The sequence below is a fragment of the Nannobrachium achirus genome, assembly GCF_963921795.1.
Source record: "Nannobrachium achirus genome assembly, chromosome: 5".
NCBI lineage: Eukaryota > Metazoa > Chordata > Actinopteri > Myctophiformes > Myctophidae > Nannobrachium > Nannobrachium achirus.
Genome location: NC_137814.1, coordinates 40,606,182 through 40,631,339, shown reverse-complemented (window position 1 = coordinate 40,631,339; position 25,158 = coordinate 40,606,182). Strand labels below are relative to the sequence as shown.

At 42.6% G+C, this 25,158-nt stretch overlaps 1 protein-coding gene across 1 annotated transcript in view; it reads right to left on the bottom strand.

Moving 5' to 3' along the window:
* Positions 1-2,233: 2,233 nt before the first annotated feature.
* kif1ab (kinesin family member 1Ab) overlaps positions 2,234-25,158 on the bottom strand; it is a gene marked incomplete at its 5' end in the record, with an annotated part of 31,442 nt that continues 8,517 nt past the window's right edge. Inside the window, 34 exons of the mRNA XM_080725226.1 lie at positions 2,234-2,353; positions 2,840-2,958; positions 3,162-3,354; positions 3,687-3,806; positions 4,624-4,727; positions 6,393-6,464; positions 6,960-7,148; positions 7,578-7,723; positions 7,901-7,962; positions 9,240-9,373; positions 9,898-10,012; positions 10,671-10,776; positions 10,961-11,045; positions 11,258-11,324; positions 12,056-12,170; positions 12,609-12,664; positions 12,757-12,875; positions 13,105-13,195; positions 13,647-13,827; positions 13,987-14,125; positions 14,447-14,532; positions 14,771-14,889; positions 16,357-16,494; positions 16,777-16,955; positions 17,301-17,449; positions 18,310-18,400; positions 19,069-19,141; positions 20,061-20,244; positions 20,417-20,500; positions 20,689-20,795; positions 21,321-21,400; positions 21,516-21,591; positions 22,076-22,155; positions 24,232-24,434. Of these exons, the coding sequence (XP_080581352.1) occupies positions 2,314-2,353; positions 2,840-2,958; positions 3,162-3,354; positions 3,687-3,806; positions 4,624-4,727; positions 6,393-6,464; positions 6,960-7,148; positions 7,578-7,723; positions 7,901-7,962; positions 9,240-9,373; positions 9,898-10,012; positions 10,671-10,776; positions 10,961-11,045; positions 11,258-11,324; positions 12,056-12,170; positions 12,609-12,664; positions 12,757-12,875; positions 13,105-13,195; positions 13,647-13,827; positions 13,987-14,125; positions 14,447-14,532; positions 14,771-14,889; positions 16,357-16,494; positions 16,777-16,955; positions 17,301-17,449; positions 18,310-18,400; positions 19,069-19,141; positions 20,061-20,244; positions 20,417-20,500; positions 20,689-20,795; positions 21,321-21,400; positions 21,516-21,591; positions 22,076-22,155; positions 24,232-24,434 (3,902 nt within the window). The 3' untranslated portion in view covers positions 2,234-2,313. The remainder of the gene's footprint in view (positions 2,354-2,839; positions 2,959-3,161; positions 3,355-3,686; positions 3,807-4,623; positions 4,728-6,392; positions 6,465-6,959; positions 7,149-7,577; positions 7,724-7,900; positions 7,963-9,239; positions 9,374-9,897; positions 10,013-10,670; positions 10,777-10,960; positions 11,046-11,257; positions 11,325-12,055; positions 12,171-12,608; positions 12,665-12,756; positions 12,876-13,104; positions 13,196-13,646; positions 13,828-13,986; positions 14,126-14,446; positions 14,533-14,770; positions 14,890-16,356; positions 16,495-16,776; positions 16,956-17,300; positions 17,450-18,309; positions 18,401-19,068; positions 19,142-20,060; positions 20,245-20,416; positions 20,501-20,688; positions 20,796-21,320; positions 21,401-21,515; positions 21,592-22,075; positions 22,156-24,231; positions 24,435-25,158) is intronic.

The window sequence follows — 25,158 nt, the reverse complement described above, 5'->3', positions numbered from 1 at the left end:
ACAGCAAGACAAGTCAGAGAACAGCAAGACAAAGACCAAATGGCTGGCAGACCATGGCGTTGGTTCAGACTCAAAATGGAGCGTTATGAGACAATATAGAGTACTGACAAGATTATACACTGACAGTGACAATAGCATCATTTAAATGACAGGATGCATTTAAATGTCTCAAGATCATTCTAGTTTGACAGGTTACACATTTATCCATTTTTTACATTTGGGGTCATCTTAGTATGATGTAGGACGAGAGACACATGAAAGCAACTAGGAACTAATCCCTGGACGTCAAATGTGTAATAACATCAAGATAATCATACTGTATTGGTTTCTGATACAAGCACCAGGCTGTAAAATATTTAGATACAGTACAAAAGCTCAGCTGAGGTTTTTTTAAATGCAACATTTACAGTAAATGACTGTGAAGATATACAGTGCTATGTGCTGTATGTATTGTTACACACTACTGCTACTGTATGTTCTACATGACATTATATTCAGCCACTGTCAAAGATCAACAATAGAAAAAGATCCATAATATCTAACAGACAGTAGATAAAAGCTTGCTCAGAATATACTGTTAATGTTAAGCTAATGTTGGGCTTATGAATGAACAGGATGATATGAGGTGCAGTTGGAACAAGAAAAGATGAGAAAGAAAGAACAAGAGGTAAACAATGGGAGGCACTACCTGGTGCATGGATAATGCACTTGTACACAAACATATAACGTAACTGTTCTTAACTTCTGGTATCATCAGGGTTCACAAAGCAAAATCCTCACTGCTAATTTAACTCAGAGAGTGTACAAATGGACCCGTAAAAGAGATAAATTAGAACTGAGGAATTTACTGTGTCGGTCCTTGGTCCACATACCGAACGTCACAATAAAATACAAGACCTCAGCTACTTCGCTACTTCCCGTTTCATTTAGCTGTTAAAAGAGCAAAGGGCCGTTCAACTTCAAACCTGGCATTGTACAGTACTCTAGTGGCTAGGATAGCATAAAACAAATAATATCTCAAAATAAATCTGTCTATAATAGTCTTATTTAAAATATAGAACAGATTTGAAGTTGCCACGGGTGAGCATAACCTTGTAAGAAAATCTGTCAATAAAAATGTGTAAAAAAAATAAAAAATAAAAATAAATAAACAAAAACACAACTATCCGAGTGGAAAGGTTTTAGAAGGTTTCAGACAAGATGCTTTGGTTAAAACAACTGAGCAAATGATATGAAACATTAACTCAAGATTTTAAAGTGCGATGCAAAAAAAGAGTGGTCAGTTGTGCCATCATGAACGAAATACAGTACAAAAAATGTCCAATTAGGAGCAATAAATAATAAGTTAACTGTACACAAAAGTATTACACAACCGCACAGGCAAGGACAGCTTCACGGGCAGCGGACAAATCTGTTTTAGTTTACTCATTTAAAAGCAGACAGAAAAGAAAATATACACATTGCAGTCGAAAATCTTCCCCTTTAGTGGAATCAAATCCCTCTGATGCCCTTACTGGCCATCGCTTGCAGCAATAACCTGCTCCTCTGGATGCTTATGTGAAGCCTCTGTTACTAGAACAGTGACGTGCAGTACTACTTTACGCCATAGAACACCCAGCCATTCCATACTGAGGTAATGTAAATGCTGCTTACAGTAGAAGAATGAGTCTGGTGTAAAAAGTGCCAGTGTCCCTGCTCTCAACAAACACACCTACACAGAGAAACATCTGGCATGACAAAGACCACAAAACAGATATTACTGTCTCACTATTAGTTTCAGCCCTCATTTGACTGTGTTCAAGGAGAAATACAATGCAAGGTTGAAGACAGGGGGTGTTATATAGGGTGTACGAAGATGCATGACAGAGGTATTGAGCATGACACCGTTATTTAGATATGTAAAACAACGTAAAGATCTGTCTATCTCTTATATCCTTCTATAGACACCTGTTTGCCTAGGTAATGACAGTGTCCTACTGTACTAGTCGCAATGCCCTGCAGAGATAAGCTCCTAAATAGGACTATGGGTCATTTCGTTAGTCTGGTCTGGTTCTTCTATGCATCAGGAGGACAAACACCATGCAGGGTTTTTAGGGGTGCGGGGGATCTATTGAAAGAGACTGCAAAAATGAGGGAGGATGGTCAAGGAGTTCTCAGGGTGAGCAATGTACTGTTGTGTACGACAGGGGAGGGTCATTGTACAGGAGTTTGTTTCATATGGACTATGTATAAGGTTGTTTTATATGGTTTATGTACATTAGAACAGGAGGGTGGGCCGAGCATAAGCTTGTTTCCACCAGGCAGCTTCACTTCTCACATCCTCTGGGCCGACTTTCTCCTGGACAGTTTTGACCTAAAAAGGGGAGAACCGGGGTGGGAAAAAAAGAAGAAAGGAACAAATGATCTCTTTTCGAACTAAATGAACTAACTGATGTTGTGCCGTGGCCAGTGAAACATATGTCACAGGTTCTGGATTTGTTTCCATGCGCTATGGCTTGGTTTCAGATAAGATTCTCAGGTCAGGAGGCAATACTACAACTGCGAGTTCTGGAAAAACATCTTGTAAAATGTTCCTAAAATAGTGATAACAGAAGATTTAAGATTTAGAAGATTCTGGGTTACCCTTCATAGTCGAAAAGTAAAAATGTCTTGTTTACTAAATAGCAACTCCACTGCAAAAAAAAGGCACCGTCTTTTTAAATGCACAGGCACAGTGTGAATAAGATCTCGAAAAACCTGGAGAATGACTTGTTATTGGACACGTCAGCAACCCGGCACTAGTTTTGAGATACGTCATCAAAGGAAGAGTTTCAAAGAGCAGAGCGCCTCCACCACTCACCTGATGGTGCCAGCCAGCAGAGGGTTAAAAGCATACAGCCAATCATGCATCTCTTTGTCGTTGACGGCCTGGAGCAGTATCCCACGGTGCTCTGTGCACACTGCAAACGTGTTGGGAGTCTGGACACACAGGGGCATTGACAAGTTAATTTGTTTGGTTCAATTCAGTGTTTGCACAGTAGTGACATCTCAGATATATGAATGATTTTTTTGTTTTGTTATCATTGTTTTTATTCATGTCATGTCATGTCACTTAAACTCATGTCATTTCATGCCAAGTCATCTCATCTCTTCAGTATCTTCAACTTAAAAGTCAGCCTTACCCGGAGCAAGGTCTGTTTATCCTCGCTATATTCCACCTGTGCAGATGACAGGTTGATGACAGCTCTCTCCACAGTGTCCCTCTCACTGCGGTACAGGTAGACGTATGGCCGGCGCACCACCACATAACGCTTCACCCAACCGCTGGTGTGGGGCTCTAGGAAGTGCAGATAACCCTTCTTCGACACAATGGGGCTGCATGTCAGAAAGGGGAACATTTGGTCAGCGGAGACAGTGTCCAGCAGCTGCTCAGCATAGAGGGCTTTGAATGTAAAACTGGTATAAATGCCCCTTAGAGAGTCCTTGGTGCTTGGATGCAATGAGATCTTTTTGGTTCCACACATATCTCAATAGCTCAAGCTATTAGTACTATGTGTCTTATATACTGTAGTCCCATATATTCAAGGATTTGCAGAAACTCCTAAAACATTAATATAGCACAATACACATCACAAAGATGTACGGTATACGGTAGATCTAATCAGATCAAATGTTTTACCTGATTAATAAAAAACAATGTCCCTAACCTCACACGAATCTCCTGGATGTCTGGAACAAAGGTACATCCTCTGAAGGCCTTCTTCCTGTCCACTGGGCTGTAGGGGTCCAGGTCTGGTGTGGAAGCCCCTGAATTTGGCTCAGTGTGTCTACAGAAGACAAAAATAATTTCATAATAGTATTTAAAAAATAAAAATATAAAATGCATTTGCATGTCATTTTACATACCGTAACTACTGTTAAATTCTTACAGGTTGGATACAGGTAAATACGTTATGACGTAATAAAATTGTCAATTAAATCACACATCTACAGTATGTATTTTAAACACTACAGTACATTATCAACTTTGTTGACCAGGGTCCCCCAGGCATCCTTTTTCCCCTATATATCAAACATCTTTGCTGAAAATAGCTGATCTACAAGCTCATAATCAGTTGCAATGTAACGTGCTGTGAGTGTGTAGATCAGCTAATGTTCACCCAATTTTGGTGAATGTCCTATTGCTATTCTGTTCTCTTCTATGTCATATGACATGCCCAGAATAGGGACGTTAGGGTTCATGCGGTTTTTCTTTCTTTCCGATAATAAAAGCCAAAATAAAAGCCTGGGTTTTCGAGGCTAGGGTTCATGTGCTTGTGATTGACAAGCTTGTTATTGTGATTATGTCTTAACACAGTGATTGCCATTCGTGCTTTTGTCATGGTCCGTAGAGAAGGGCAAGTTTTAAACAAGAACACGATCCGGAGAGTACAGCCAAGAGATCCGAGCTGAAGCCATTTTGCTGCAGATCATTCCATTGCTTCCAACGGTGGATTTCACTTCCTGATTTCGTTTTCTCCCGATGGATTATGGGGATTTGAGTTTTTGCTTCAGTGCCGGGTGCCGTGCACTTTCTTATATATGGTTTAATATAAGAAACTTTAGTCGGGAATAAGCACTCAACGTGTTAAGCTGTCGTCATACCTGATGTCATAGTGTCCCTCCACCAATGAGGGGCAGGTTGATGATGGAGTGAGCGTGCTCAGTCCAGAAGAAGATGACATCAACGATGCAGACATCTCAGATAGCTGAACACACACACACACACACACACACACACACACACACACACACACACACACACACACACACACACACACACACACACACACACACACACACACACACACACACACACACACATGCACAGCCACACACACGTGTCGTGCACACAAAAATGTGCAGGGAAAACGAACACAAAACAAAACAGAGAGAAATACAGACAGAACAAACACAAGAACGATTACAGTAAACACATATACAAACACACATGATTTGAGAAAATGCTTTAAGCAGACAATTTGTAATAGGCTGGGCATGTACTGAAGAGTGAAGACCATCCCCATACCATGAGCCATTCAAAGAGCCCCTTGCTGGTTAACACGTTAACAGACATGCAGGAGTTAACATTAGGAACACACAAGCCTGCCTTTTTTCTAACAAGGGGAGAGTGGGGAAGGCATCGAATAATTGAGTTATAGAACAGGGTGAAAGGAAACATGTTGGGGCGGAACAAGATTATCTTGAAAGACAAAATAAAGTGGTAGGATGAACAAATGTGAGTTTCCTGTAAAATACAGTTTTAGGTTTAATTCTTTGTTAGGAGAAAATTAAGTCAATTTTAATTCTCAAGTTAATTCTCGGTCATGTCTTGTTTGATTATTGTCTTTTTAACTCGCACACTGAGATTCCTTGTGAATGAAACGCGTAATACAAATAAAATTATTATTATTATTGACCTAGGTCTGGTAACAGTTGATTGCAAATATTTGAATATATGGATAGGGTATATGGATAGGGTTGTACTCTTATACAAGAGAACATCAGTGTGGATGAAAAGGGAGGGAATAGATACAGATACTAATGAATTAATGAATGAGAAAAGAATAACAAAACAGGACAATGTCAAGAAACAGGAAGTGAAAGGTTTTTAGAGGAGCTTCACTGTAAAATCTGGAGAGCTAATTTACCCTGACGGATCCAGTTTAGCAATTTAGTAGAATTAACACTCCAGATTTGACTGTGTGGATGGGAGAGAGTGGGGCTGAGACTGGGACAGCGGGTGTTATCTAGTCCAGTGGTTCTCAAAATGGGGTCCGGGGACCCTCTGGTATCCTCCAGGCTGTCCCCAGCTAAATCATTGATAGGAACCAAAATGGATCCTTAAGCCCGTATCAGAGTCTACAGTGGAGACCTATCCACCGCAAATTTGAGGTGGAAAGCTTTCCACCTCAAGTCAGAAAATAAGTGCAGGCCATCATAGTCACGGCCCACAGTGAAGTCCTTTACCCCGTCTAGACCGGTTCAGGTCGACCAATCAGTGAACGGGTGTAGAGCCTGCCTGTCTGATAGTAAAAACAGAGAGATGTGTTGGGACTCACGGTGGAAAGCTCTCCACCGTGAGGAATGATGTAACGGTTCAGGACTCAAAAAGACTCGAAAAGACTACACCGCGGTGTAAAGCCTTCCACCGCGGACCCGACTATGATACAGGCTTTACAGGTCTGTAGCTCTGAGAGTTAAAGGGGTGTGTGAATGCACACCATAATGTCTGGGAGTCCTTGAAATGAAGCAGTTTGAGAAGCACTGATCTAGTCTGGGCAGGGTGGGGCAGGGCGGGGCAGGGTGGGGCAGGGCGGGGCAGGGTGGGTGGGTGGGTGGGTGGGGGTTAGAGGACCTAAGCTGGGGCTCACCTTGCTCTCACTGGCACTGCTGCTCACCTGGCTGTACTCCCTGTTGAACGTGTGCATCAGCAGGCGGAGACACTGCAGCAGCAGCAGCAGCAGCAGCAGGGCAAACACACACACACAATGCACACAATAGTTTTACTCTGACAATGTACAACATTTATACATTCTCAGAGCTACAAATGCATAAATGAACACTTTACGGTATTATGTATGTTTTATGGTCTACTCTAAAATATAAATAGTATTATGTTATGCAGTATTACTTCTGCAGAGTACACACTGATACTGAGTACACACTGAGTACACCTATACATGGACAGAGACTCCTTGAACACTTGATATTACTGATGAACATTTTTCAAAGCATACTGTGTTTAGGTTGATTTCTGAGGATGGCATTGGATTCGACTGAAGTTTTGTCATTATTTTAATGAAAACGTATGGGAAAATACATATAATATATAATATATATTATAGTCAAAACTGTGAATAAATAAGGACACATATCCAGCAAATTAAGAGGTCCAGAGTTGAGCAGGCCTCAGACAGAGGCCAGGGACTGGTAGTCACCTTGGCAGCCAGCTCCCTCTGCCTCTGGTTGGGGCTGTCGAGGGCAGGGCTGCCTCCGGGGCTGTGGCTGAGGACTGGGCTCCTGGCAAACTCACTGATGTCACTGCTCTTATAGAGAGCATCCTGCCCCGCCTGCAGGGTCGCCTCCAGCTTCTCTCTCAGCAGCAAGTAATGCCTGGTCTTCTCCACCTGAGGACACACGCACGCACGCACACATAGAAGAGTGAGAATTGTTTAGACCAGTGATTCTCAACCTTTTTTAATTTCAAGGACCCTTATATGCGTTAGGTTACAGACCCCCTTTTTGATAGGACTTTTATATCTAGGACCCCAATCAACGCTGTAAAACCATCAATATTTAACTCGGTACAAATACATTTGTGCACTCTCTTTGTTAACAAGCTATTAAGGGTCAATTTGGTTCCTAACTATCAATCATTTAGCTATAGGGGCCCACTGGGAACCCCCTCGGAGGACCACTGTTTTAGAGCATTTTCTCATCATCACCCCGAGGAACTCGGTTTACTGAAGATTCCACTGTTACATCATCATCACACACCCAACAAAACGAAACCTCCCCTCCCTTCCTACAACACTCTCTGACCAATCAGAGCTCACCTCCTGCAGCAGGCTGAGTTTCTCCAGCTCCCATTGGTGGTCCAGGATGAGGCTGTCGCTGCGAGGCCTCCATCCAGCCAGGTTCTCCTCTCCTCGGACGTACGCCACTGAGGTGTCCAGGACTCGCCTGCGACGCCGCTGCATACCTGGGAGGAAGAGGACGCAATAGTACATGTCAAATACCCTAAATGAGTAAATAGGTCAAATCCAGCATGTTCATTTAACTGAATGAATCCACATTTTACTGCATATTGTAGCTATCTAGAGGAACAGCAAACATTATGTTGAAAACGTGGTTGTTTGAATGTATTTTTCTTTCTTACCCGGGCTCCCATTGTCTGCCACATGGCAGAGACTGACTTCGTACACTCCCGTGACCCGGTTACTGAGAGGGTAAGAGAGACAAAAAGTTACTTTCTGCTTTAGTAAGTTGACTTTGTAAAGTAATGTAATGTATCTATTTAAGTAGTACATTTCATGGAAATGGTTTGAGAAATATTGAGAATGTATCCGCCCAGACTAGAGTGACAATAATTCCATGTAGTGACAGTCACAGCTCAATGATATAACTATAACATTTGCATGGACTAGCCGGATAGAGGTATATAGTTTGCAAAATACAGATTACTGTTATTCTCTCTATGTATTACAGTGAACAAGCCTTTCTGCGTGTTTATGAATCCAAAGAAAAAGAAAATCTATAAAGTATGTTTGGCAAATTCCCTGCTGATCCTGCAGATTGTCCTCATAGAAATCCCCATAGATAAATCATCATATAAGAAGTGTGTTTCAAAAATAAACAAATCAAGGGGCACGGTGGCGCAGTGGTTAGCGCTTCGCCTCACAGCTACAGTAGAAGGTCCTGGGTTCGATTCCCACCGGGGGACGCTGTGGGTGCTGGGGGTGTGTTTCTCCCTCCGCATCATCAGTGCCCACACCCTAGGTGGGGTCGGCGATAGGGCCTTTCTGTGTGGAGTTTGCATGTTCTCCCTGTGTCTCCTAGGGTTGATACCCTCACAAAAACATGCAGTAATCCTGGTCTCAATAATGCCTCCCCCTGGCCAGCCGGGGAGCTTGATGGAGGGGAAAGGAACTGGTTGGAATAACGTGTTCCTTCCACGCGCTACGTCCATCCCGGGGAAAATCCCCCCTGTCTGGTGAAAAGAAACAACTTGGACTACTCATGCAATGAAGGAAGCATGAGGTCAGTCCGTTGTCTCCCCAGGCGTGGCAGAGGGAGAGCAGAGCCCAGGATTACATAGGCAATTGGCACTGGGTGAAAAATGGGTTGCAAAATCGTGGGATAAAAATTATAAAAAAATAAAAAATAAACAAATCACTCTGGACATTTTGTCAGGTATGTGACTCTGTGTTGTTTATATGATATTGGGTTACATTTGATAACGATTACTTTTCACTATTTTCTTACTCTTTGGAAACATTTGTACTTTATCACCGCCAGTTGATGCTTCATATCCATATGAGAAATATCGGTGGGATGATTTATTTTTTAGAACACAGTTCTTATATGATGCAACCTATGATTTCTCTGTGGGGAATTTCTATGGGGAAAATAATCTGTGGCCCAGGGGGATGGTACCCTATAGCAGTGATGACTTCGTTGCTCCATAGGTGAAATGCCACTTTAATCCACATGTTTACCTCTCAGAGGGCCGGAGGCAGCCTGTGCTAAACAGGTTCCTGATGGAGCGAGAGGCTGGCAGCTTAGCGTCTCGGGAGTAGAACACCATACAGAAGTCTTTGGTGATCACTGTCGGCTGTGTGCAGTTGTCCATCTGAAAAACAGCAACAGACGTTTAAATGAGAGGAACACTGTATGTGCACCAGAAGTGCTCTCACCATCCAGGTGTGTCACTCTCTTCTTCAAACCAAATATTTGATTCTGAGCCATTGTACAGTAAGGTTTCTTTAACTAGCTGAAGCAACCCAGTGGTTCTCAAAGTGGATTCCAGGGACTCTGTGGGTTCCTTTAGGGGGGTTTAAATTGACCCATACAAGTCTGTAACTCTGACAGTGTACAAATGGAACCAAATGAACCCTAACGTGTCCATTTGGTTCCATTTGTGCACTGTCAGAGTTAAGGGGAGACCTTGAAATGTGAAAGTTAGAGAAACACTGCTTTAACCAATTTCAACCATGTCATTTTCAGAAACAGCCAATCTACAAGCGTGTAGATCGGCTATTTTCCATACAGAGGATGAAGTATAAAACAGGGATTAATTGGTTAAAGATAATAATGGACTATTGTTATAATACAAAGTAGAAGCATAGTCATCATCTGAGATAATAACAGTTGTACCTCCAGGTAAGCAGAGAGGGTGATGTAGATCTTCTCCCCATAGGGAGTGACTCTGTTGAGGATGAGGGAGTTGTGCATGGAGCTGTCCCATGCTGCCTCAAAGCGGTAGAAAGTCCTGAGAGGGGAGGTTCAAAGGAAATGTGATCAGTCTGTCCATATTCATAAAAAGACAAGTAATGAACACAAACACAAAGAAAAGATGAAAAGTAATGATCAGAATACCTATGGTCAACTCCCAGTGAGACACTGTTGCAATAAGGATAAAGATAAAGACACCAGAAGTTAGAAATTCTTGATTGTTAATAGCTCAAATAGTTCAAATGCAAAAATAAAAACTGTAATGAGGCAAGACATTGATATACTCAACAATTACAATATTGTAGAATTATGTTCGGTGGACAGTTTAAAATGCTATTGTCAGACTATCACTGATCTGACAACTGTATATCTCTAGTTGCATGCAATGCACTTGAGTCCCCATCCGAAATCAATGGTACATTTACTATAATCAAATTTTGTCTTAGGAATGCGACGAATACAAAAAAATATTATTGAACTCAAGTCTCTATGGCGTGCGTAATCAATAGAAAAAAAGTCGTTTTGGGGGTGAACAACTCCATTAAATTACAAAACTATTTAAAGAATGCAACTAATCCTGCAAATGAAAATACAGTATATAAAGTATGAAGTATAAAGTAAATAAAGGGAAGTGACAGACAACATTACAGTGTTATTACACCGTAATGTTGCACTGCTGTGTCAACATCACATACTTGTCGTCATGTTTGGGCCAGACGTATCCTGAAGACAGAATGTTGAGAGACAGAATGTTGGGGTCGATGATGGTCTCATCAGCCTCCGGAGTGTTCCGGATACGCCCTATAGTTACAAGGTAACAAACAACACAGTGAAACGAACCAAAAAATTAGAGTCTTTTCAAGAGTACTGTAAATGTTGTAAAGAATGTATTTCATTTTTCACAGTACCTCTTCAATATTAACCACTTAATTCCCGCAAGCCGGTAGTTTGACACCCCTGTTCTAGGAGGTTCCCCTGTACTCACCCACAACCAGCTCCTTCACCTCCTTCCACTCTACATCATTTCCTGTTTCGTGCGCTATGGTAACCGTGATCCTCCTCTGAATGCCCTATGGAAATTAATACAAAAGATTTAATAAAAAAATGAAGAGAAAAAAGCTACATATATTTCCATTTGAAAATATATATTTTTTACTTTTTCTGTGCTTAAGTAGTTCTACTCATCATATTTTTACAATAATCATGCTCTGTTTACATAAGTCGTTAATGATTTTCTGGAAGGTGACAAGACCATGGTGTAAAAAAAGAGATGGGACTTTACCTGATGTAGGAGGAATAGTCCGTGGCAGGGCATGCCACCTCTGTGGTCCACCACAGCTGGGATGTAGCTAGAGATATGTAAATGAGAAACTTTATCAACCTAATACTCTTTGTACATCTCTTACCAGAAACCATGGACATTAGAACCTCCACTAGCATTATGTTTTACCTGGACTTAAGCTGGTTACTGAGCTGGTTAAAAAAGCGTTCAAATACGCTGCCCCCTTTAAATGGAATACTTTAAAATGTTAATCTACATTTCAGTTATGCTTGTATACGTATTCACAGCTGCAGCCGAAAGATAGTCCTCCATGTGTGGTGAACTCTGACCCATGATGTATGGCAAGGGTCTTCAACAGGGGGTCCAGGACCCCTAGGGGGTCCTCGGAGTTACTACAGGGGGTCCTCCAAATCTTGTGAGTGATAGAATGGTTTTTTTTCTCCCTTTTTATATTAACCACTTGATCTACAACGCCTCACAGCGCGAGGCGTTGTGTGCTTGTAGATCGTCTATTTTCGGCTAAAAAGGGAAAAAGAGTAGACTAAGTACAGAGTGAAAGGTCAAGTTTATTAAGTATTGATGGTTCAAGTGGTTAAATATCTGAAAACACAAATTGACATGAATCCAAAATACACTGACGATTGTGCTGTCAAACAATGAAACTATACGGAATCTATGAACAGGTTATGGGGGTCCCTGCTTCCTCTCTCTCTAAACTAAGGGGTCCTTGGCCTGAAAAGGTTGAAGACCCCTGATGTATGGTATAAAACTTGCATGCAAGTTAAAGTTCCCACTTACTCTCCATTGGCCTCCAGCTCACAGATCTCAAAGAACGCCATCAGGTCGTATTTGGAGTGACACGGTCCTGGTCCTGCTGTGGATCGAGTCAGGGTGCTCAGTTTGGTGGCCGGCACTGGAACAATACGAGAAATGAGAACATAGCTTGCGTTAAACAGACTGTCTCAGACTGTATCCCATCATGCCTCTACCTCTACATAGTAGTGTTAGCTCTCTGTGATTTATTTTAATCTAGTATGCGATTGTATTCGTCTTGTACCATAGTGATAACACTCAGTTTAGAGGTGAGTCATTTCTTAAAGTCATGTATTTTTGGCTCATGTTGGTTTCAAATATTAGCAGATACGCTATGTACCGGTATCTAATTTCTGTCTGTCACAATAGAACAAAGAAGGATGATTTTCAATAACGTATTCAAGAAAAGAACAGAACAGAAGATGATGATATACAGTAATAATACAGGGTCTTTGCGTTCCTGGAAACACACTTAAAAAGGAGAAGAACATTATACAGAGTATGCACTTGCACGAGTGACGAGTAACCAGTGGCTCACCTGGCTTGGACAAGGGCATCACCCTGGGAAACTGTCTCCGTGAAGGCCTCAACGGACTACAGAGAGACAAAAACAAAAGTATTGTAAAATAAATAATATCATAATGAGCAACCGTTATATGCTGGAGAGGAGATGGGGTGGTCCTCACCTGATAAGGTCCTTGCAGAGTGGTGGGAAAGGCTGTTTCTGATAGTGGCCAAACACCTCAAAGACAATGGGCTGTGTCTTGATATACTCCACAAACGACTTGGTCACCTCCACAGTGATCTGAAACATATAAATGTTGTTTTTAAAACAACTGTACTCTAAGGACCAGTTTATATTTAATGGCTGGGGTAAGAATGGCACAACAAATACCATTATTATTATCATTATTATATCCCAGCCATGTCATACAGTAATCCTCAAAATAACAATACAATAACAGTAGTAATATAATACAAGCAGTACTAGCAGGACTAAAAGTAAATGTTTGACTCCATTTGTCTGTGCTTACATTCTGTACGTGGTAGAAGCCAAGAGGTGGGCCTCTGCCTGTGTTCTTCAAAGGTTCAGTGGAGAAAGCCTCATCATGGCGGTGGATGAAACTAAGACAAGTAAAGCCATAACAGTCATCATGTCCAACCATTGTGTCTCATTCACAACATCCATGTCAGTGATATTATCCTACGTCCAATTGTAACTAGAAATATTGTATTCAGTAGAGAGAAGGCTCTATGCTGTATGACATATATTTTCGACTCAAACATTAACACTTGGGATGCTATTATGTTTTTAATTATTTAGATACAGAGTGCCGCCATTCACTGTGCTTTATTTTGAAGAGCCCCGGAAGCCAAGATCGTGTCCATGTTGTGGAAATTCACTAAATCCGGATGTAGACCGGGATGTTTACTTCCACACAGAAATGAAAAATTCTAACCGTGTCCAATGGTTTGTGAGATTAGCTCCGGACACAGACAGACAGACACACAGACAGACCCTCTTCTGGATGGCTTGGCTCTGAGGAACCACGGCGTAAAAAGGGTGTTCACTCACTTGAACTGGCAGAAGATGTCTGCGTACTCCGCCGAGATGCTCGAGGCCTGCAGGACGGTGACTCTGAAAGTGAACGTGCTGCCAACCCTCAGGTGGGGTAGGACCTTCTCCTGTGACAGGTCCAGAGGCAGGTCCAGGTCCAGACCCAGACCCAGACCCTTCAATGGGCTGTTTGGCGCCTCTGGGGTGGCTGCATGTTGACACAGGAAGAGAAAAAAAGAACAAAATAAAGAGGAATTAACTCAGGTACAGACAGACAGAGAAGGATTTTAATCAACACACGAGGGATACAAGCAAATAGTTAGAATGCAACAAAAACTTTCATAACGACCTCCTTCACCTGCACAGTTGTTGTTGTTGACCTCATCAGCAGAGACTCCGCTGTCAGAGTTCTGTCCTTCTCCCTCCACGATGCGTAATTCCTCCTCGGACGTATTGGAATGAGACATAATAGCTCCGGCACATGACTCCGTCTGAAACTAGAGCAAGAGAGAAACACATAGGTTTAGTGCTGCATCTATTCAGATCAGGCACGTGCACACATAGACATCAAATGTTCAGTGTGGTCAAACGCACTGAAAATAGCAGACCTCCAAGCTCACAACGCGCCGCAGCGTTGTTTTAGAAATTTCAGACCCTGCCTCTCTAACATTCTCTGCACGTCCCTGATTCAGATCCAAGAGGGATATTGTGCTTATTAACATATTTGATGTGGTCAACACGGGGGCAAAAGTTCAGTCCCAATACTAAACATCTTGAAAACTGTGTCAGATTATCATGACATGATGGATTGTGAGTACCTTTTCAAATTGTTGGTCTTCAAAGGAGATCTTGGCAGTGCCTGACTGCCTCACACCAGAGCCATAGTCTGGAGCCTCCTCATCAGCTGGAGTGAAAGAGAGACATGATATTTATTTAAGGCTTGCTTAATACAAGAGTCAAGAGATCAAGTCTTCACATAAACAATACTGCACTCGCAAACCTAGACTTTCAGGTGATTTATCGCGTGTGTTCTTTAATTAAATCATGCAGATTATTGTGTGTATCTGCTTATATTCAAGTCTGCACTTGTGACGACTTTGGAGTTGAGTGCAAAGTTTATTTTACTATGTGCCTGTCCTTACCTGAGATGGCTTGTACAGCCACTCTGAGGAAGCCCTTAACCTCTCCCTTCTCACTGACGATGGCCACTCTGTGAACCAGCGGCACGGGGTACAGCAGGTTACTCAGGTACACAAACGCCCTGGAGGAAGGATGCAGAGTTTAAATATTCATTATTCATTGTTGTGAAAAAAGCAAGGCAAGGGTGACAAAGTTAAGGAGAAATGAAGAGACAAAGGTTAACTTTTGTATTGGTTAATATTTTAAAGGCATGGCTTTAGGCATTGTCAGTTCAAGCACAACCTTTTGGTTTTAACGTATAGCTTTATTTTGTATTCAATGTGGTATCTCGGGTGGGAGTATTCTGGGATGAACTTCTTTTGCAGTTTTCCTTAAAAATGATTTCCCTCTATTCACCTTAAATGTTCTGTGGACTGATAGGACAATGACGACAATGGGGGGGAGGGATGGGTTGGGGAGAAAAAAGAAATGTCTTGATTACACTGTAATGATGTAAATCCGTTGTTTATTTGACTTTGACATGAATAAAGATATTCTTTAAAAAAAAAATGATTTCCCTATAATATTTCTAATTTGATGAATTTGACAAGTTTCTGAAGTATTACTTGGAATACTTGTTTCTTTTTTTCCTTTTTTCTTTTTTGAAAATTCCAACAAAAAAAAAAAATTTTGATTTGATTTGGCATTCATGTGGGGGAACAAAGAAACCAGAAACCACTAGCTTAGGCGGAAGTGGACTAAGAAAGGGGAGAAGACAAACCAAGTTCCTGTTTCTATACACAAAAGGAGGAGGTGCACCTCAGAGGCTTTTTTTATTTTTGGAGCTGTGTGAAGCACAGGCTCCCTATACGTGGCCGTGTGGGTCTGTCTGTCTGTGTGTCTGTGTGTGTGTCTGTATGTAGCCTGAACTTCCTAAACTTCGGCACGCTACTAGTCCCACAGTTTTGCCACCACACACTCGCGCCATATGTCAAATCGACCGGCTTACTCGGGAATCGTGGGCTAGTAACTTGCTAAGAGAAAGGTTCTATAGTTTAATTGATATTAATTTATTAGTGAATTAATTTTCCCCATTGACTTATAATGGGAATCGCAAAAACTCACATTCAATTATTTGTCTCTCGCAAACCATAGGGGCTAGAGTTTCAAGACTTGGAGAGGAGGTTCATAATGATTTCAAGGATTAAATACAAAATAATTGTGTCATTTGGCCGCATGGTGGCGCCATAACACCCCACTTTACGTTTTGGCCTGTAACTCTTGAACCGTAGGTCGGAAAATTAAAAATATTTTTTCCCTGGATTCCTTGGGTCATGACGCATCTCCCCATATAGGCCACGCCCATTTGCGCCATGATAGATTTTCCGCCATCTTGAATTTTCTCCAAAACACACTTTTTGCTCCTTTTCCTACATATTTTCTTCAAATGTCACAAAAATCGGTACACATGATCCACACACACACACACACACACACACACACACACACACACACACACACACACACACACACACACACACACAGCTCCACTTCACACGAGTGTGATTTTTTACTGAATGTGTTACCATTTTGAGTAATAATCACTGACCTGCCGACCAGACGGAACCATGGGAAGCGGTCATAGAAGGGGTCTCCTCCGGTCATTGCGTGGTCACAGTCCTCCACTGCACTGCTGGGGACCTCAGCTGCACGGTCATACATCTCCCTCATCAGGTCCAGCCTCTGCCTGTAGGGGGCGAAATGAAGAGCAGCGTCAGTGGATGGAAATCAAAGCAGAGACAGTGAACAATATTTAATGTGTTTATGTCGGATGAGAGATATATCTATGCTCTAACACACACATGTGCACACACACGCACACGCACGCACGCACACACGCACACACACACACACACACACACACACACACACACACACACACACACACACACACACACACACACACACACACACACACACACACACACAATATTCTTCATTCATTCATCCCAATTAGTTTGTACTGTACCTGAGTTTCTCCAGAGTCCAGTAATGGGTGGCTCCGTTCTTCTGGTCCTGAACCTCCACAGCGACTATGGTCCTGGGGAATGGGCGTCTCTCTCTCTCCTTGGCTACGCTGGGGGGCAACAGGTCCGGAGGCAGCGGGGAGTACAGGGTGTCTGTTAGCAGAACAAACTGGAACTGGACCTGCAGAAATAACATTACAACACAGTGGTGAATAGAAAGTAGCAAGTGGCTAATGTTTCTTCAGAGTGTGCATCACTAAACCAATTGCAAATAAAACGTTTGCTGACTCAGACACTCATTGCAAGTGCTGTAAGTCCTTGACCACTGACTGGCCATTTCACAACCATCTTGGATGGAAATTAAAACAACATTACAGTGTGCCAGCAGCGATGTAATGAGAAAAGCTGGATATGCCAATTATATTGCAAGCATAAGAGTAGAAGCAACATTTACAGCTCAGTACTATTCTGTACATAAAAGGAAAATCTAGTCAAATGAAGTGAAACCAAACAAACAAAGTCTTGCCTTCTTCTTGAGCTCTACGCTGATAGCATTTGCTTCCTTAAGGAATATTGCGTTGCCCCACAGCAGGTCTCTGAGGGAGGTGAACTGGTAGAATCGCCATTTCCTGAACGCCCACAGAGCTAGCTCAGTCTCACGCTTGGTCCACGGCACTGGAGGTGAAAACAGTTTATGGTTTAATCCAAATGAAATGTTTAAAGTGACAGTAGGGTCTTTCTGGGGGGATCATGAAAATAAAGTAGGAAAAACTTAATTAAGATCATTCATCTGTGAGTGAAATGGCCATGACCCCTTTCAACCTGTCACTCCGATTTTGGGCGACAGGTTTTCAAAACTTTCTGAAAACAGCTAAAATAGCTGTTTTCAGAATAACTATTTTTGCTGACAGAGTATATAGGGCTTAGGTGATTAAGATGATGCCCTATGGTACAGGAAACATGTCCAGAGGTCATAACACTGACCTTTGTAGCAGTACTCTAAGCTTCCACACATCCACACTCACGGTAGTTTTGTAACAAACACAAACACAAAGACAAATACTGTAAACTACTATTGAATATAACTAGAAGGTGCAATTCTGGAAAATTGCAAGTGTGGTTGCCTATATATTGTTACATCACATGACGCTTGACCAATCCTCAAATCCATGATATTGTCCAATCAGAAAAGGGACAGAAAAGGTAAATTGAACACAATGGACTTTTGGGGTTTTGGGGTTACTCTAGATCAGTGGTTCTCAAAGTGGATTCCAGGGACTCTGTGGGTTCCTTGGGGTCTTAATTGACCCATACGTACAAACTGACAAATGGAACCAAATGAACCCTGGCGCCGGGTTCATTTGATTCCATTTGTACACTGTCAGAGTTAAGTGGAGACCTTGAAATTTGAACGTTTGAGAGCCACTGCTCTAGATGAATTAATAAAGCTGGACAGGAACTATTGTCTGGTTAACCTGTAGGCAACCAGGCTAATAACTGTACCCGGTACGTTCAACAGGTCAGCTCAGTCTCACCTTCCTCCTCAGGCTCCTCCTCTTCCTCAGGGGACTCAAGGTAGCGAGAGTCCACTTGTTTCTGAAGGGCTTCCAGCTTACTCTCATAGTCCTGGATGAGAACAAAGTCAGCAAAATTACTTCTTTCTTTCAATCTTTTTATTTTTCATTTTTCAAAAACTGACATGACATGACTCACTTGACTCACCACAATCAACAGTTGACTTTCACATTTGGACTCACATACATATAAACATATAAACAAACATCATCTTCTTTTTACACTCATTGCCTCCCAAAAATTAGATACACAGTCTTTAGGTAAGGGGTTAGAATTTTCGTCCCCCCTTTCATAGTTTCTTAGTTTGCGAAACCCCTCCATATAATTTTAGAATATTTGTCCCCCAAATATTCCACAACTGGACCCCAGACTATGAAGAACCCACTCAAGTCTCCCTGGAGAACGTGTGTGAGCCGTTCTAGTGGGAGCAGTTGCAGAACATTGTGGAGCCAGTTTGATACAGACGGTACATCATCATCAAGCCACCGTTTACTTCTATCAGTGTCATGGTTTGCTCTTGTTTAGGCTACATAAAGTATATGGTTTCACCATCAGAGGATCTCTGGAATCACATGTGTACAGTAGTAAATATTAATGTAACTGTCTCCTTCAAATACAACATCAGTATGCCTTAAATTGAGTCTCTGCTTCTGTTGAACTCCTCAAACACTTGCACGCAGGCACGTTATACTGTATGCACAATACAAAATTCATCTCACCAGTCTCTGTTGTTCCAGAAGATTGCTGGCCTCTTCTCTCTCTTTGCGGTACTGATCCTCCAGCTCCTGAAGCCTGCAAGGAATTAAATATTAATTTGAATCTGGTTGATAATCAGCTGAGCTGCATAATCTCTACAGTGGGTTTTAATCTGGGTATTAAATACAAGGATCAACTACTGTCTGTTACACAGGTTTATAACATATCAATTACAGTACTACTATATATTCTATTTCTATTCAATTTATTTCATATTTATTTTCTTGCATTTTTATCCCTCGATTTTGTAACCCATTTTTTACCCAGTGCCAATTGCCTAAACTCTCCCTCTGCCAACCTGGGGAGAGCCTCAAACTTCCTTCAATGCATGAGGAGTGAGTGAGCATGCCGCTTCTTGTCACCTGACAGGGGGGAGTTTCCCCGGTAGGACCAAGCCCCCAGACTCCAGGGGGAGGGCTGAAGCCAAATTGACATGGTGGCCGTTTGAGGTACAGCAGCTTTTTTACAGATGGGGCCAGAAACATGAACATGAACTTGTTCATAGCGGAAGTGCTCGTTCATGACTTGGAGCCCCAGCATGTCCATCAACAAACTCTATAACGCAAAACGCATCACTTATAGGCCCCACTACGTCACGCTTCACAAATGCGGAAGTACGCTTCATGCGCTTGGTGAGCAACTCAATACAAGTTTAGGGGCGGGAATATCTGGTGCCCTCTCTATTCTTCTCATAAATCTATGGGTAGGACGTAGCACGTGGAAGGAACACGTTATTCCAACCAGTTCCTTTCCCCTCCTCCATAAGGCACACCGACAGACCAAGGGGAGGCTGAGGCAGTATATAGACCAGGATTACTGCATGTTTTTGAGAGGGTATACCTACCCTAGGAGACACTGGGGGGAAAACATGCAAACTCCACACAGAAAGGCCCTGGTTCTATTCTACATCCATTCAATGTGTGTTTGCCAGTTCATTGCGTATCTGTCCTCGTACCTCTGTTCCATCTCCAGTTTCATGTCGATACCCTGTTTCTCCAGCAGCTCTCTTTGGGCGAAGGCCCAGTCCACCGGCTCCACGGGCGTCTCAGCACACGGTGTCCTCTCCTCCCTCTCCAGGCGGGCCTGCTCTGGGTCCGTAAAGCGGAACACGTGGCTCTTGCCCATGATGATTCGGTTCCCTGGGAAGGAAGGGCAAGAGGGAGAAGGGGAAAAGATCAACCTTCATCTGCTTTTTTGGAGACACGTCGCACGTCAGACCATATTAGATTAGATAGGAATAGATTACACCTGGATGAGATTGTACATTGTTTGTTTTCTGGTTCTCTCTGTTTATTCCCTAATAAAATTTACCAGAGCGTAGAACAGTAGGGGTAGTCACTCGCTTTCCATTGACGTAAGTCTCAGCTCCCTCACAGGGATCCAGAATAACATTTCCTGTTGGAGAAACAGAGAAGTGGTGGCATGGTACATGAATAATGTTTAAAAAGGGGGTAAAAAATATATAATATTTGACTTGAACCTTATAAAAAGTTGTACTTTCTTTGCTTTAAAATGTATTTATGCTACATATTTGTATTACATACTAAAATATATACATGTATTTTCATGTACATAGCCTTTACCTTCTCCCTGAGGGCCTGTAGTGCTGCTGAAGGTGCAGTGTTCATCTTCGATAAAATGGCCACTTAGGACAATGTCCTGTCTTGATTTAGCATCGTCACGGCCAACTCTGAGGGAAAATAAAGTATCCATTGTATCAGGTTATGGATATAAAAGATAAGCTCATACATAACTTCAAATACTGTTTGCCTAATAAACAAACTATTAAAATATTTACACATTACGTACTACAGTGTGTGTGTACATACAGATCCATCTAAAAATATATATATTGTGTAAAAGTACATTTTCTTGAAACTTTTTATATTTCTTGAAACTTTTATATATTCTAGAAACATTGCACATTCAGTGAATTATTCCAAACCTTTTTTTGTTAACATTTTGAATACTTATGTCATACAGCTCATGAATATCAAAACCCCCACTCAAAACAAGGATTTATAATAGAGACACGTCAACCTCCTGAAGTCAGTGTTACTTGAAGTCCAGTGGGAAGTTTCCTAAATCAGTTATGATTTGGGGCGCTATGGCACCAGAAATGCCTTTTTACACAATATTCATTTTTTTAGATGGATCTGTATATGCACTGATATATTGCCCAGCCCTAGTGAGAGTACAGTATAGTAAGTCTTACTTGGTGATGCCTTCTTTTATGTAGTATAGAAGACACTCAGACATCAGCGGATCTTCATTTAGATTCACTAGATGAGGGGTCTAAAACAGACAACAGCAACCTTCACTTTGCTACTTTGTGTGAGACAGCAATATCTACAGTATAAAAATAGTGATGTTGGTGTTACCAGGGTGTACAGTACAGAGTGTGTCTGACCTTTTTGGGAGAGAAAACGCCCACAGTGCCTCCATCTTCTCTCATGGCCACGCCCATCTCTGCCAGAAGAGCCTCTCTACAGTGAGCAGACAACAACTGTCAGTGCGGTTCTGGGAAATCGCTCTGATGAGCATATGGGGCACACTGTTACGGGTGAAGTGTCTTGTTCAGGGACACTTCGACACAGACTGGGTGAGACGGGGTCGAACTGGCAACCTTTGGGTTCCCAGGAGGCCTCTCAACCACAGTCAGCAATAAGACTGTATACAGAGCTAGCACTGTAAGAAGGGCGTGATTTGCATCAAGGTAGATTTCTTCATTGGCATATTTCGATACAATTCAGAACTTCTGAAAACGTTTTCGGTACGCTCCTGCGCCCCCAGATGACCTGACTGTCTGAACTAATCAAGAAAAACCTACCTAGTTAAATACAAATTCAAGGATGAAAAGTAATTACTATCACTATGCACTGGCTAGTGGCTACATACAACAATGAACACTTCGGGTAGAAGATCTTGCTGCACCTAAAGGAATGTGGCGTGTTGACATTTCCGACCCACCTCGCCATGCGAATGGACTCAGTACGTCTCAGCTTCTCTTCCCAGGTCTCGTTAAGTTCAGCAATGATTTTCTCTGTTTCCTGTTGGCGAGGTGAAGACAGTTTAAGTTGAAAGCATGCACACCAATCTGCTTTCTCTTTTCTGTAGTGCTTGAATCCAAAGCCCGCAAAAGTCCATCCAAAAGTAAAGAATGAATGGATTTATTAACTGAATTTATTTTAAACATTGACGTTCCTCAAGACCTTGAAGAAGGCCTGTTTGACCGATACAACAAATTAAATACAGAAATGATCCAGTGTGTGCAGGAATTCATTTTGTCTGAGGTGAAGACTGTTGTCAGAGCATAGGCACCATGATGTGCATCGCTAGTTTCTAAGACAAGTGATCAAAATGACATTTAATTCACTTGTATGAAAGACACAAATCAAGTTTAATAATATTTCATTTAATAACAATAATCTAATTTGTCCAGTAAGAGCGAGATCATTTAGCGACCTACAACCGGGTCGCAACGTGGTCGGTAGTTTTCAGCGACCGGGTCGCTAAATCACCAACCGCGCCGCTAAATCGACCGACCCGGTCGCTAAATCTACCGACCTGCCTGCAGTTTTAGGTCGGTAGATTTAGCGACTCGGTTGGTACATCTAGCGACCCGGTCGGAAGATTTTGCGCCCCAGTCGGTCGATTTAGCGACCCGGCCGCTCGCTTTAGCGGCGCGGTCGGTGATTTAGCGACCCGGTCGGGAGGTTGCGTCGGCAGGTTAGCCTACTGAGGTAAGGTTACTGAGGTTAGGTTTAGAGTTAGGGTTCGTAGCCCGGTGGTCGGTGGATAAGCGACCACCGGTCGGTGGATTTACCTACCCAGGATTTAGCGTCCCGGTGGGTGCATTTAGCGTCCCGGTCCGTGGATTTAGCGTCCCGGTCGTTCGATTTAGCGACCCGGTCGCTCGCTTTAGCGGCACGGTCGATGATTTAGCGACCCGGTTGGACGCTTTAGCGGCTCGGTCGGTGATTTAACGGCCCGGTCGGACGCTTTAGCGACCCGGTAGCTGAAAACTAACGACCACGTTGCAACCCGGTTGTAGGTCGCTAAATGATCTCGCCCTCTCTCAATTTGTCTTCAGAGTCTATGACAGTTTGAATGATCAGATCAGATGAATGAATAGTGTAACAGAGTTTAACCAATTAAACACGTGTACTTAGTTGTCTAGAGTCCCCCAGGGGTCTATTAGTAGGCTCCCTCCTTTTTTCCCTCTACACCAAATATCATCACTTCGCTATGGACCTAGTGTATACAAGCTCACAACGTGTCAATTTCGGAGCTTGTACATGCTATTTTTGTTAAATGCTTTCCTATTATTGTTTGTCCTGTCCAGAATATGGACACTAGGGTTTATGTGGTTAAAGAAGAATAAAAATACTTCCCCGCTCTCTGTTCTCTTTTTGTCAAAGTCACAGAGGTTTCACTACCTGCCAGGCTGTCCTGCTTTGTCCTCCTCACCTCACCAGAACATGACACTTTTCCTATCTTCTCTGGTATCCTCTACCCATTGTCTCCACCCGCCTCTCCTTCTTTGGAGCTCTCAAACCAAAACCTGTGTTCTCCACCCAGGGGTGTCGCACCAAATTCTGGGCCCCGGGTACAAGGATTCACTGTGGGGCCCCTGTGCTTTAACTATTGACAAATAGCAGATATACAAGCTCACAGCGCGGCACCGAGTGCCGCGCTGCGAGCTTGTAGATCTGCTATTTTTGAAAAATCATGAAAATCTTTGAATATTTCAAATCCTTCTAAGGTTTTTTGAAAAATCTATGTTTCGATGGCAGTGGTTCTCAAACCTTTTCATGTGAAGGACCCCCAAAATGGTATGTATTTGGCCACGGACCCCCATCTCAAAATATTTAGTTCCAGGGACCCCCCAGAAGCAAAATTTGAGTTACAAATGTTCGCTTAAAAAATACATATATTCAAAGATTTGCACACATTTTCACGACTTTTCAAAAATAGCAGATCTACAAGCTCGAGCTTGTATATCTGCTATTTTTCAATAGCTAAAGAATAAAATAATTAAGGCCCCTCCACCACCTTGGGCCCTGGTAACTCAGTCCCACTTTCCTACCCCTTGTGACGCCCCTGTCTCCACCCTTCCTGCCTACCTTGAGCCTCTCAATGGCCTCCTCGCTGGCGGGGCTGAAAATGCGGTCGTGGTGCAGGTTGCTAACGGAGCCAGCCCGGCTGGACAGTGCCGAGAGAGAGGGGGAGGGGCTCATCCCTGTCATGGCATTGGTCACTGTGGAGAGATCACCACCTTGAATGGCAGCGTGGCGATCATTCACAAAGTTCTTGTAATCGCACAAGTCTGCCAGAGAAGAGAGGCGACGCGTGGACGAGGACGAAAAGAGAAGGGAGGACACACAGACCAACCAACGGAAGGAAGGAAGGAAGGGAGGAAAGAGCAAAAATGCCAGGAAAGTAAGGAGAAACATTTGGTGGGGGGGGGGGGCAGAGAAGAACACGCGGAGAGACGAGTAAAAAGGGGGGAAAAGGAGGGCAGGGGGGGAGTACAAAAAAAGAAGAAAACAGCTCAAATAATGGATCATAGAAGCGCAGGTAAATTGCTTACCAAAGCCATTGCAGAGAGAGAGAGAATAGAGCAATTGAGCAAATTAAATTGGTGGGGGCAAACAATGCAATGTAGACTAAAAACTTGAAATCAAAACTTTCCTTTGACATTGAAATGCAATGTACATACACATACATCATCAAGCTCACAAGCATTGTTACACCTGATCACAAGCAAAATCAAACAAACAAACTAAAATAATTTACATGAATCTGTTATGGAGATAATTACAACCTTCTGTTTAGTATAAATTTAATTTAAAGAATGTGACCCAGAGTGAGAGCCACGTCAATGGATTGGAGGGGAAGGGAGCACCAAGCCCTTGGCAGTAGAACTGCATTTGAAAAGCCTGACTCATAGTCATGGCTGCTTCTACAGGACTAGTGGAGCAGTATGGACTTCCAATTAGCTACCCTACACACAGAACCAGAGCACAGGAGAGAAGAGAGCTTCAGGGCAA